The 13,634-nt window shown below is 56.0% G+C and overlaps 4 protein-coding genes across 4 annotated transcripts; 2 read left to right on the top strand and 2 right to left on the bottom strand.

Moving 5' to 3' along the window:
- Window positions 1-19: 19 nt before the first annotated feature.
- LY79DRAFT_664895 (aromatic amino acid aminotransferase) lies at window positions 20-2,069 on the top strand (the record flags this gene model as incomplete). Its single annotated transcript, XM_060562981.1, has 4 exons — window positions 20-352; window positions 413-446; window positions 515-1,677; window positions 1,812-2,069. The coding sequence occupies 4 exons, from the start codon at window positions 20-22 to the stop codon at window positions 2,067-2,069; spliced, it is 1,788 nt and encodes a 595-aa protein (XP_060421155.1).
- Window positions 2,070-2,928: 859 nt separating this feature from the next.
- Window positions 2,929-4,997, bottom strand: LY79DRAFT_27081 (cytochrome P450). Its single transcript, XM_060552020.1, has 3 exons — window positions 4,634-4,997; window positions 4,029-4,542; window positions 2,929-3,958 (listed from the first exon to the last, which is right to left on the bottom strand). The coding sequence occupies exons 1-3, from the start codon at window positions 4,803-4,805 to the stop codon at window positions 3,034-3,036; spliced, it is 1,611 nt and encodes a 536-aa protein (XP_060421156.1). The 5' UTR covers window positions 4,806-4,997; the 3' UTR covers window positions 2,929-3,033.
- A 2,339-nt stretch (window positions 4,998-7,336) lies between these two features.
- On the bottom strand, window positions 7,337-9,212 carry LY79DRAFT_664897 (family 20 glycosyl hydrolase; the record flags this gene model as incomplete). Its single annotated transcript, XM_060562982.1, has 2 exons — window positions 7,337-7,762; window positions 7,812-9,212. The coding sequence occupies 2 exons, from the start codon at window positions 9,210-9,212 to the stop codon at window positions 7,337-7,339; spliced, it is 1,827 nt and encodes a 608-aa protein (XP_060421157.1).
- A 2,684-nt stretch (window positions 9,213-11,896) lies between these two features.
- LY79DRAFT_664898 (uncharacterized protein) lies at window positions 11,897-13,456 on the top strand (the record flags this gene model as incomplete). Its single annotated transcript, XM_060562983.1, has 2 exons — window positions 11,897-12,273; window positions 12,325-13,456. 2 exons carry the CDS (start codon window positions 11,897-11,899, stop codon window positions 13,454-13,456), a joined length of 1,509 nt encoding a protein of 502 aa, XP_060421158.1.
- Window positions 13,457-13,634: the final 178 nt, after the last annotated feature.

Consider the following 13,634-nt stretch of genomic DNA (forward strand, 5'->3'; position numbering starts at 1 on the left):
TAAACCAGATCTGGTAATCATGTACTCGAGAGCCGCTCGCCGTGGTCTCAATGGCTCTCTCCCGCGGGCCACTCGTTCCCTGTCAAACGCCCGGACGGCTTGGCTTACAGACCTCCGGCTCCGGAGCCTGGGGTCTGCCCCCGTGACTCCTGTACCACTCGCCCAGCGGGCATTCCACTCAAAGTCCAGCGATCGCTCCGTGGCGGACGCCGCACCCATCGAGAGGAAGGCCACCTTCGAGAAGAGACAGGAGCCCTCGCCTTTCGATGGCGTCCGGGAACGCAGGGCCAAGGCCGGCAAACTGATAGCGGGCGTGGCTGCGGCATCGGATAGTGACATGTTCAAGGCTCCCGTATGTCGAACACTCCCAGCTCACAACGCTCACTGCGAACATGCTAACCCTCACCCACAGGCCGTTGGCAAGTCTGCAGCAAAGCGCTGGGACCGTAAGCTAATCCCCCTTTCCTCCCTTGCGCCTCGGCTCTCTCCCACTCACCTCACTCACCGCCTCCAGACCACTTGTCGCCGGAATCCCTCTCCCGGCACCCTTGCTCCTTGAAACAGGCCGCGCGCCACCTCAAGAAACCGGGTCTTATCTCTCTCGGCGGCGGGCTCCCCTCGAGCGCCTACTTCCCCTACGCCGAGCTCTCCCTCCGGGTTCCCACGGCCCCGCACTTCTCCGAAGCCGAGACCATCGCCTCGGGCCAGACCCTCACCGTCGGCAAGTACGACACCCGCGACCCGGAGCAGCCCAGCGCAGAGTACGACCTCTCCATCGCCCTCAACTACACCCAGTCCACCGGCTCCGCGCAGATGATGCGCTTCGTCACCGAGCACACCGAGCTCGTCTACAACCCCCCCTACGCCGACTGGCAATGCTGCCAAACCGTCGGCAGCACTGCCGCCCTAGAGCAGACACTCCGTCTGTTCTGCGACAAGGACCGTGGGGATTCGGTCCTCACCGAGGAGTACAGCTTCTCCACGGCACTCGAGACCATCGGCCCGCTCGGCATCAAGGCCGTCGGCGTCCCCATCGACGCCGAGGGTCTGCTCCCGGAGGCCATGGACGAAATCCTCACCGAGTGGGACCCGGAAGCCCGAGGCGGCCGTCGGAAACCCCACCTGTTGTACACCGTCCCCTCGGGCCAGAACCCTACAGGCGCGACGCAGTCCGCCGCGCGCAGGCGGGCCATCTACGCCGTGGCGCAGAAGCATGACCTGTACATCATCGAGGACGAGCCCTACTACTTCATCCAGATGCAGCCCTACACCGGCCCGGACGCGCCCTCGGCGCCTCCCCCGGCCTCCGTCACCGAGTTCCTCGGCACGCTGATCCCCTCGCTGCTGAGCATGGACACGGACGGCCGCGTGCTGCGGATGGACTCCTTCTCCAAGGTCCTCATGCCGGGATCGCGGCTGGGGTGGGTGACGGCCTCGGCTCAGGTCATCGAGAGGTTCATCCGCCACGCCGAGGTCGCCAATCAGGGACCTTCGGGCCTCTCGCAGATTGCCGTGTGGAAGCTACTCGACGAGACATGGGGCCACGAGGGGTACCTGCAGTGGCTCATGAACCTGAGCATGGAGTACGCGAAACGTCGCGACTGGCTCCTGGCCGCCTGCGAGAGACATCTCCCTCGTGCCATCGTGGGCTGGACGCCGCCTGTAGCCGGCATGTTTGTGAGTTTGCCCCCATCCCTCTCGCTCTTTATCTCACGCGCTTGATTCTCACCTTCTGGCCAACCATGCGTCGTCCGGCCTGTTCTCGTTGCGCCCCTACAAACCTTTCCCCCACTTACTTACTCCCGTGATAGTTGTGGCTCGAGATCGATCACTCCGCCCACCCGGACGGCCCCTCGCGCCCGCTGCTCGAGATCGAGGAGGAGATCTTCAACTCCTGCATCGACAAGGGCGTCCTTTGCGCCCGCGGGTCGTGGTTCCGCACTGAGCAAGACACGCCGCTCAAGAACCTCTTCTTCCGCGCCACCTTTGCCTCGGCCAGCGAGAAGGACATGGACGAGGCCATCCAGCGTTTGGGCGCCGCCATCAGGGAGAGCTTCCGTCTTTCCTGATTCCGAGTCAGTCGCTTATTCTTGTCCTTGGGGTTCGGATTTATTTCCTTCTTGTACGTCTTCTTTTTTGAATGGTCATTTGTTGGAGCATCGTTTTGTTTTGTTTTGTTTTGTTTGTTTGGGCAGATTGGCATTGCTTCTCATAGTCGGTTTGTTCAACGGCAGGGTGTTGGATGTTGATAAGACGCCGCATTCGCATTGCATGCCGCATGACTTGGTCATCGGTTACGGAAAGAATGGGGATAAGAGCTAGATAGACAAAGATCTCTCTAGTTTATGAACAACACGAAGAATGGCAACTTTTGCAGGTTAGTTGTAATCTATTGGTACTTGGAACGAAGACTCTGGTTTTTTCTTACGTTATCCAACAAACTGAGAGTTAGTGCGAATGCACCGTGCTTGTTAATATCCCAAGACCGGTCCGCATCCTCAAGAGCCTTCCTTCCTATGTATTCAATAATGTGCTTGCAACGCTGTGCCAGATGGACCAATCACGCACGGCTCCATCCTATCTAAGAGGAACCACGCACATCAGCAGTCAGCCTACGCTGGCAGGGCTGCTCACCTCAGCACGCGGCAACCGACTAAGATATTCCGGCCATCTACTTACGGCCATTGTATCTTTCACTAATCTTCTCGATCTACTAGCGATTCTGGACCACGTGAGCAGTAAGACGTGTGCAGCTTGCGGCTGGGTCGTCCCGTGCCACTTGTTGAGGCGAGGAGACTTATTTCAACCTCCTTACTTGTTGTGATCGCCTGTCTACTATAGTCGTCGTCGTCGTCATCGTCGTCGTCGTCGTCGTCACACTTGTTAACAGTTTGAAGCCGATCTCCGTCGGTACCATCTTGCCATTATCGATCCCGCAGTTGAGATGATCGTTCCCGACACCTCTCCACAAGTCGTCATCGTGCAAAAAAAAGAGTGTCTTTTCCATGAGGGTTCTCGGTTCCTCGGTCTAGCTTACGCCTTGCCCGCGCGCCAGAAAGCCACTTTGACACCATCGCCAGGCTGCAATACAATCTCGGCCTTGAGCTTCGGATGCCCGCCATCAATTGCATCCATGTAACTCTCAACTCTCTCGAAATTCTGGAATAAACGGCAGAGCGTGTAGCCCATCTCGGTCAGGGCGAACTGCTGACCAATGCAGATACGCGGGCCACCGTTGAAGGGGATGTATGTCCACGGCTTGGGCTGCCAGTTGAACCACCGCTCAGGCGAGAACTCACTCGGATGCGCCGAGGTCTCGGATACGGGCGGGTACAGGTCCTCGCGCCGCTGCATCATAAATGTCGAGTATCCGATCGGTGTGTCCTTGAGGACGGCCAAGGGAAGCGTGCCGTCCGGACCGCCGCCGACAGGGAGGGTTGTGTCCTTAAGGGCCAGACGGACATTGAAGGGGACCACTGGGTACAGGCGCAGAGTCTCGTTCATGACATTCTGGAGGTACTTCATGTTCTTGAGGTCGGCGTACGTGGGGGCGCGCTCGAGGCCGACCTGCTCGATGATCTCGGCACGCAACTTGCGAACGGCTTCCGGGTGGCGGCCCAATTCATAGAGGGCCCAGGAGAGGGTTGCGGCGGTAGTGTCGCGACCAGCGAGAAGCACAGCAACGATCTGGTCGCGGAGGACTTTGCGGTCGCGGGTGAAGCTGGCGAGCTCGTGGAGAAAGGTGTAGCCTTGGTCGGACTTGGTCTTGGAGGCGAGTTCCTCGGGGCTGAGGCGTAGTGCCTTCTCGATAAACTTGTTGACGAAACGGTTGATAACCTTGAGACCTGAGCGAAACGAGAAGCGTGGTACAAGGAACCGCACCGTCGACGCGCGAGCGATGATGTTCTGTACTCGCTGCACTTCGTTGAAGGCTTCGGCGAACTCCTGTCTGGGGGTTCTGAGAGACAGAGGGCCGCGTTAGTCTAGAGTGCGGATGCGGTTGGTGCACATGAACAGGGGACACCTACGAAAGCGACTTCACATCTTGTCCCAGAAGGAAGTCGGTAGCGACGTCAAGGGTATAACGGAACAAGGGCTCGGATATATCGAGGACTTTGCCGTCCACGGCATCCATGTTGACGGGCTGGTCCTCGCCGTTGAGGGCGCCGCCATTGGCGATGGCCTTGAGCAGGATCTGTATGTGCGACTCGAAGGTGTGCAGGTCGCTGACGCGATCCTTAATGAACTGTGGCCGGATGAGCTGACGGCTGGCGTGCCACTGGTCACCGTCGGTGGTGAAGATGCTGTCGCCGAGGAACTCGTTCCACTCCTGGTGGAAAGGCTCGCCCTTGCCATAGTCGGAGAACTGAGCGGCCAGGATGGCTTTGATGTTTTCGGGGTCGGCGGTGAAGATAATGCGCATGCCGAAGAGGAGCCTCCTCTCGCCGGTCCATCCCTTTACCACGGAGAGCCTGTCGGTCCAGAACTCGACGTTTTTGTGATTCATGGTCGCGCGGACAGCCTTGTAGATGAAGTCGATGCCTGGGGGTTTGCAAGTGAACAATGGCCCAAAACGGTATACTTGTCCGTCTCACAGCCAGTGAGCAGTCCAAGTCAAGTAGACGGCACTTACCACCAGGTAGGCGAGACTCAAGCGGTTGTCCTCGAACACCGGGCGCCAAACGGCGCAGTCGAATAGTTTCATCGAAACGTCGAACAGCGATCCACAACCACCATGCCGCAACGCTGAAGATGACTACCACCTTGAGGTTGACATACTCGAGAACGTCCTCGACCAAGCCCATGGCGAGAGTTGGATGGCGCAGGACTTGTTGCTTTCGGTGGGGTTGCTCGCACGAGAAGAGTGAAGACGAGAGGCAAAGACGATGCAAAAGGTGCAAATCAAGTGTTTGGCGGGACCAGGACGTGTAAATGCCGGAGCCGAGTCAGGTTGTATTTAAGAAAGGCCCTGAAGCAAATGCCGTGGGCTGTCGACGGGCACAATGGTAGGGGAAGAAAGCACCGAGTCTCACAAGGGAAGAAAGACGCAGCGGCGGATTAAGTAGGTAGACAAGACCGGGTGCCACGGAGGGACGGAATGATAAAAGAATCCGAACCACCTGGGTAGGTAGGTAGAGTTATGGGCATGATCATCTGAATTACGAGGGCAGGAAGGTGAGACTGAAGCTATTAAGTAGGTGTGCACCGAGTGAGTGAGTTAAACACTGCACACCGTATGAAAGCAGCGGCCAAATACTCCGTACCTAGCCCACCGATTCCAGAGTCCCAGTTCCTTGTCCACACTTGGTGTCCAGAAGGTTGTACTTCGGTCACGGGGGAGGAATTCTCGGAAGCAGGCCGTAGGGATCCATTCGGACCGGGCTGGCTTGATCTGATGAGGTCAGGCATGCATGCTTCGGGGAGATAGGTAGGTCTAAGAGCACGAAAGACGAGCGAGGTGGGACCCACCGCCAGAAGGCGACGAGCGTGTGCCAAGACGGCCCAAAGCAGATATCCATGAGACTGCTGACTGCAAAGCAAATCACATCAATCACCGATCCTTTCCAGTATCGCCTTCAACATGTATCTGAAAAAGAAAAGAAACAAAATACAAAATGATGATAATAGTAATAAGAGAGCCCCGCGGCCGCCGAAACACTTACCCTTCGGCGTACCAGCGGCCACATGGCATGGAACACCAGGTACGGAGTAATAGGTGCTACATTCCATGCTCGTCTTTGGTCGGGTCGCCAGGTTCGACTCCGCATTATAAGCGAAGCACTTCGGCACGTCTTGGCTGATCTGCAGCTCACCCACATGCCTCCTGCATGACCCTGCCCCGAGCAAAGAAAAGTCGACCCGCGGCGGTCAACTAATCGCTGCTCAACCGAATGACTGCAGGTCGGAAAGCTAAGAAGGACGAACATCCAGAACTGGCGTCCCTGGGCCATTCCGGGAGACGACGGTGAACCTAGGTAGGGGCTTTGCACCAAAAAAATTAGGTTAGCATAGTCTAGACCCAAGCTGGCATGTGTTGCGCCGTCTCTTTCCATCAGAGAATTGGCATCTTACTATGGCGCGGAGAAAACCCATCGGAAGATAGCTGCAAGGTAAGGTAGGTATGAATAGACTCCAATGACCTACCGAGACCTCGGCTACGCAAGGTGCGCTGGCTGCATCTGGCGAGCCCGGCAAAGGTTCTTTCTCTCTACTGCGTAGGTAGGTAGACTTACCTACCTGGTGCTAAAGTCTTTTGTATACACTAGGTACGGATACGGACATACAACCTCCATCGCATCACACCTGTGACCTGTCTCGAAACAGATGGATGCCGTTCTTTAATCGACATGGAAAGCCCCTGTCTTCCATTACGGTACGGGCTTCTATAACCCTGACATACACCTACACTCAGTAATCGTAGTGTAGACAGGGCGTCACCAAATATACTTTGAACCCCCCCCCCTGCGCGGATACATCCCAACCTACCGTAGGTAAGTTAAGGTACTAAGCACACAGACAGGGTGGGTCTCCATCGCGATCTGAATACCCAGAAGGGGAATAATAATCTTGAGCTGCTGCAACCGCGGTCCCCACATGCCTCCGCTCCAAGCTTCCCCCGCAATTGCCCCCCCCCTTACTGTTCCCAACGTCGAATAGGGCTCCCTTCTGGAACCCCCCTTCTCCCGCACTAGCGCCGTGCACATACGATGTAATACATTAGCACATCGCAGCTACCTCCCACTGCCGAGGCGAGTGACGTTGGGCTTCATTTTTCATGTCAGATGTTTCGAGGGCTGAGTTGAGCCGTGAGGCCGTGTTCTGAAGAACAGCCTGCTTTTCTCGCGATTCCGAGCAGCTCATAACAGCGCAGCTGCTCCCTGAAAATTCTGCCCATTTGCAGCTTGGACCCACCCAGATCGGCCTCTAGCTACTGGGTGGATTCGTCACATCTCGTACCAGGGCGTTTATGCCGAGTCCCTACACGCGCAACTTGGTGTAGATGCTCACCCACTCTACTGTACCTTGGTCGAGCTTACGGATACCTGTATCGTCTTTTTGCCGCAAGCTCCCGCAGGACATCCGGATGAACCTTCGGTCCAACGGGCCCAACCCTGAGTCCCGACGGCGCTTGGTTGCTGGCTCGACGGGTGAGTGCCCAAGGTACGTAGTGTAACTTACGAACAACCCCCGGCTTCCCACGCTGCCCCCGGAATAGTCCATTCATTATTCATGTAATGTCATTGGGCGTCGGGCACAGGGCCTGGCCATCTAAGAAGTGTACAGAAAAGTATATACCAAGTGTCTGAGGTGCCCCGTGACTTCTCGACCTAAGCCCTTACATGGGCCAGGCGCACTCGGTCGCGTCGCCTTGGGTGCAGAAGGTCATTTGCACCGGCTCCGATCTCACGCCCCGCGCAACCATTCTCTCCCTGAACTCGGCCAGTCTCGGTGCCGCGTCGTACTGGCTTCTGTTCTGTCCCGACTCGTCCCGCCGACCCGACCACAACACTTCGCCGGCCGCACTGGCCCTCGGCCACAGGATCCCGTCGATGCTGATGGGGTCGATCGATTCGCTCCATGCGGCCACCTCCCCTCCGAGCACGAGCTTGGCCTCCTCGTCGGTGAGGTTGGCTCTCGGGTCGTGCGCGTACATGAGGCGCCATCCCTTCGCCGGCGTGCACCAGTCGGTGAATGGGAAGAAGTTCTCGAAAGCCGCTCCGTTGTCGAAGTTCAGCCAGTCTCCTCGGCCGCAGTCGGCGTACTGTCTTGTCAGCCAAATCACCCCTCCAAGCCACGGCTTGCACACTCACCCAGTAGTTGTAGTTGCTGTCAATCACTTGATGGCCCCTGCTTGTCAAAGTCTTGACAGAGTCACCCCCTAGCCATGACTGGATGACAACGTCGTCTCCGAGCGTGATGTTCCACTCGAGCGGCATCTCCTCCCATACAAAAGGTACCAGTCCATGCTTGCGAACTCGGGCGTGGTTCTTGTCCATGAATTTCTGCAAGAGGGGCTGCAAGACGTCGCTCGAGTTGGATCTGATTCCCTCATCCAGCATCGAGTCATTCTTGTACAGCTCGTCGCCACCAGTGTGAAAGTATGCCGAGTAGGATTTGACCCTCGGCAGAAGGTCATCAAAGAGCTTGTCCAGGAATTCATCCACCCTGGTGTCGTTCATCTTGAAGGCGCCGCAAGGCGGCTCCACGCACCACCAGTAGTATGGCTTCTCGTTGTAGGCCACGATGAGCTCCGGGTATGCGAAGGAGACAGAGCCAATGTGGCCTGGCATGTCAATCTCAATGATGGGCTCAATTCCTCGGTGAACTGCATATTCTTGGATCTTCGCCAGGTCCTCGGGTGTGTAGGAGAGTCCCTTTCGGTAGGCGCCCTTGGCAGACAGGTCCGGCATCGCAGGAATGTCGAGCGGCCATGACTGCGAGTCCGTGGCGTGAATGTGGATACGGTTGAGCTTATTCCAAGACATGGCGTCTATCACCCTCAGGACGTCTTGGACTGGAAAGAAGTTCCGCGCCACATCCAAGAGAATCCCACGATGGGGATATTCCGGCGCGTCTTCGATGGCGACGGGGGCCAACGGGGTGTACCAGGAAGTTCCTGATGTGTGTTGGTAGAAGAGTTGCACAAATGTCTCTAGCCCTCTCAGGACACCGGTGGAAGAATTGGCCACGAGTATGGCTGAACCGTCCTCGGTAATGTTCAGCGCGTAGGACTCGTCCACATCGCCGGCAGCTGGCTTAAACGTGCAGGGCTCGTCCTCACCGGTTTGGGTAATCTGCAATGACTTGACCGATTTCTTGTCTGTCGCATAGACGTCCGGCTCGAAGTCGCTATTTTTCTTATGAAACTTCCACGGAACAAAGTTCTGCTGGAAAATGGCACCCATGGCGCGTGATACGCCACCCTGCACAATGTCTTTGCTGTCAAAGGTCGATCCTGGGGCCGGGTTGTAGCCATATGTGTAGGGCAGCTGCGCGTGAAAGAAACTCTCAGTAAGTTGTGTCTCGTCGACGGGGGAGGGATTGGAAGAAGAGAGCCAGCGTACAGATCCTCCATTGTATGTAATTTCCAGTGTTTGGCTTATGAACAGGACATCTTTGCCAGTAGACAGCTTTTTAGGCGCCGGCCAGATACCAGCGTGAACTTGGTCCAGGGCGAGAGAGAGGGAGATGAGTAGAAAAGAGAATAACATATTAGCAGAGTTGGAGGGCCGATGTGGGAAACGAAGAGGGAAGAAAATGAGATGCTGGTCAAAGAAGTGAGATTAGGGGCCGAGGCTGCTTAAGAAACAATGGGGGCAAGCGTGACCGTGTTTGCCCTGCAGCAGAAGAAAGACATACGAGAACGCAGCAGTTGCCTGTGGACGTTCTTAGCCTCCCTTCAAGGATACCGTGCAGCCGGTCTAGATGGGCTGTTGGTGGTTGGGTAGCAGGCCGGCCAATTGGCAGTGTGCGACTGTATGTGCCCGCCGTCCACAGGGCAACGTTACGTCAATCTGGGAAGCTTGATAGATAACCGGCACTACTTGCTAATCGACGGAGGGGGGGATGAGGGGGGCTGGTTGATCGTGGGGGAGGTCCTCGGGATGATCCGGTCTAATGGAGTGGTGTAAAAACGAAAACAAGATTGAGAATTTGGAACTTGGAGCTTGGTAGGCCGGCGAACAGGTCTTATGTAGGGCAACTTGCAACCCGTCGTGTTGAGCTGGGCAATGAAAATGGTACGACCAAGTATGTTGAAATTTTTCTTCTTCTTCACCCTTTCCCCAAACCTCCAATTTTTGATAATTTAGAAGGACAGGCTCAGCTGTGATTTGTTGTTGACGAGCAACTGACAAGGGATATGCTTTCAAGATGACTCGAGGCGCAGGGCGATGATGGTAGTATCAAGCCCGGATGTGGTTTATCGATGACAATGCAGAGTCGTAGATGGAAGATGGCGGCGAAAAAATGTTTCGAAACAGCAGGCAGGGAACGAGGACAATGATATTTAAGGTTTGAAAGTGGCCGAGCTCAAATCACAGAGGCGCAAAACAAAGCCCTCTGATGATCAACAGGGGTTTATCGTAGGCAAATAGCAAATGCACTATCGCAGTGGCTAGAGGAAGGCCCAGGCCTGTGCACCGTTCTGGATATTATGAGCGGCCATTAATTATGATCTCCAATGTCGGTCGCCCTGAGGTGTTCATGGCAAAAAGCCAAGGTAAGGAGAACGTTAGGCGAGGAGGGGAAGGGAGAGGAGTCGTAGCCAGCAAACCCCAACCAACCGTCGTGGCGGCCGGAGGCGGGCAGCGGCACCGACGGACCTCGGGCATGCACCAACCTGGTCGGTGACTAAATAAGTACTCGGTAATCATCTAGCAGATCTGATCCTTCAACGCCACATGCAGGACCTGAGAGAATAGCATCTCTTTCAATCAGGCGCTTGCGGCTGTTGCCTGCGTTAAACACCAAGTGTGTAGTAGGCCGGGCACCGGGATAAAGACCCTCTCGGCTGCCCTCCCGGGAAGTTCGCAAATCCCTGGGTCCCGCTTCTTCTTTACGCTGCTTCTCCGCCCGGGTCAGCTCCCTCATGGGTGCAAGCCGACGCGATGGATCCTCTCGTGACGTTTGCGTCTTATTGGTTTCCAAGAGCCTCTTCCACTTAGCCTTCGGCCTTCCTTCCCCATCGTAGGCTCTCATTGCTGTCGAGGAGGGGCAAACCGACCCTCAATAGTCTGGCCGTATTGCGACTTGGTAAATATAAATTGTCTCAGGCTCTCCGGCTTAGCCACCACAAGTCTTTCGCAAGCGGACATGAAGGATGCAACAGGAGTACATGATGGAGTCTGACGGGCAACTTCCACTGTAAATCACGCCCACACTGGTCAACTCTTGTCAGATATCACGCCTCCCCACAAAATATCAGGAAGCACTTTTCCATACAACAATATGCACGTTCTTGCGTGTATTGTTCGGTCGCTTTCAGCGACTGCTTCCTTTAATGTTGCCCAGAAGACACAAGAGGATCATGCCCTTTCAACAAGGTATCATTCCTGCAGAGTAAACGTTCCAGTTGGACAGGCAAAAAGCCCGGATTCTGGGCCAAGAGTCAAGCACCCAGCAGACATGCAGATGAGTAACATTAGTAACACCCAGCCCCCGTCAATGTCAACACTTCACACTGAATAATACCAGACCGTGACGACAGAAGAAAATTGTTTCTACACAGCATGTACCATTTCATAGAGCTATGATCGCTCTTGGGCTTCGGGAATTGTGCACGAAGGGAAGCTGCAGACGAAGGGGAGCATGTAATTAATTATATCCACAAAGTCGCTCGCGGTTCCAGGTGCGGCTGGCTTAGACGGAAAGAGGCCGGAAGGCAGCGCCGTTGCGCTGAATAATGTACCTGAATTAGTCAAGCCACACTTGGAATTCGCCTGAACCTTCTCCGGTGGGGGAGACGGCCACACTCTCGACCTGCAGAAGGCTCACGTGATCCTTTGTCATTCACCCAATCAGAAGCGCTGCTATGGAGCACCCGCTGAATTCTCCGTCATCTCCAAGACCGTTCTCTGGTTCACTTACCTATCTCCATTCACTTCCTCCATCATACACAACATTCCTTTTGTTGCTTGTGTCGGCTTACAACGTCATCTCTCCCCCAATACGTTTTCTTGCCTGTTATATACCCCAAAGTAGGTGGCCCAATCCTACTGCGCGCTTTCCGCACCGAAACGTCGACAGCAGTCCCCGGCGCTGCCCTTGCCGAATTTTACTACCGACCAGCAACGCGTCTTGCCTTCCAGCACTCCTCCACCCCCCGCCGAACCAAGACCCGCGTTCTCACCCGAAGCTTCTTGACGCGATACTCGCCACACCGGCGTCAATCAAAATGACGGTTCAGGTCGTTCTCAATACCCCGCTCGCGGATGCCTTGAGCGCCGCCATTCAGCCAAAACTCGTCGAGGCCGGCTGGGCATCAGGCTCTGACGACGACGCTGCGCTCGTCGAATATATCATTCTCATGCTCGCCAATGGTCGCACACAGGAGCAGATCGCCAACGAGCTCGCAGCTGACCTCCTCGGCCTCAGTCCGGAAGACCCTGGCGTCATGGACTTCGCGGCATGGTTGTTTCAACAAGCGGAACATATCAATGCGCAACTGAACGGCTCCCAGCCGGCAGGTAGTGATACAATGTCTGGCATGTCCCAAGGGAACGGCGACTTCGACACTGATATGGGCGCGAACGATGGAAATGAGTTAAACGCGTTTGTCACCCCCCTAATCTCTGCGGCTCATCAGCCACTAACCCGCCGCAGACCGACGGGCCCACGTTCCATGCGAAACGGCCCCAACCCGAGAGGAGGCGCCCGCGAGAAGCGCTTGCTCGGCCACATGTCCAAGGCTATGGACAGATCAGGCGACTCAGTTCTCCACCGCGTTCGTGGCAACGACAGAATCAACTCGCACGCCCGCGGACCCCCCACAGGCCCCAGAGGCGGCATGGGACGTGGCGGACGATCGATGAACAACCGTGGTGTCAACATCCAAGCAGGTCTGAATGCGATGGCAGGTATGAACGGTCAGCATGGAGGACCGCCTGGGATGAACCCCATGGCTGCCGCGTGGGGGATGCCGCCGCCAGGACAACCTTCGCAGATGGACCTCATGGCGATGATGGAGCAACAAGCACAAATGATGTCTCAACTCCAACAACAGCTTATGAACCAGTCTGGTGGACGAGGCGGGCGCCGCGGAGGCAAGTCACTATTTGACCGGACTCAGAACTCTCGCGGCGGTTTCGGAAATCGTCATCACCAGTCCAGAGACAAACAAGACACGGCAATGGGAGAAGGCGGCGAAGGGGACGATATGGATATGTCGCAATCGAAGCGCGAAGCTCCCAACCCGGACGAAACCGTCTGCAAGTACAACCTGCATTGCACCAACCGGGATTGCAAGTTTGCGCATCAATCCCCTGCAGCACCACCAGGCACCACCGTCGACATTAATGATGTTTGCACCTTTGGTGCTGCATGCAAAAACCGCAAGTGTGTCGGTCGCCACCCCTCCCCGGCGGCGAAACTTGCCCATCAGAACGAGCAAGACTGCAAGTTCTTTCCCAACTGCACGAACCCGAGGTGCCCCTTCAAGCATCCCGAGATGCCATTGTGTCGCAACGGCGCTGGGTGCACAACTGTGGGTTGCAAGTTTACACACGTCAAGGTCAAATGCAGATTCAACCCTTGCAAGAACCCGCACTGCATGTACACCCACGAGGAAGGTCAACAGGGCGTTTTTAAGGACAAGGTTTGGACTGCCGAGGGGAACAACGATCACGTCAGTGAGCGTCAATTTGTAGATTCGAACGCTCAGGCAGAAGTGATTCTCCCAGAGTCGGGGGGTGCTGCCAACCAGGAGCAGGCCAGTGCTCAGGAACTTATCAGCTAGGCGAGCATTGTCTCCATGGAAGGACTCACCTAAGGGAATGAGTGGATGGGGTGAAGAATCGGTCCAATGTGGAATTGGCGTCTCGCAGCCGAACTGTGGTATATCCTTGGAGGACGGTTGCGGGCTCACTCGATTTCGGGGCCGCCGTCAGGCTCTCGGAAAACCAGAGGCATTGGCG

This window comes from Colletotrichum navitas (assembly GCF_030913465.1).
Source record: "Colletotrichum navitas strain CBS 125086 chromosome Unknown LY79scaffold_1, whole genome shotgun sequence".
NCBI classification, from domain to species: Eukaryota; Fungi; Ascomycota; class Sordariomycetes; order Glomerellales; family Glomerellaceae; genus Colletotrichum; species Colletotrichum navitas.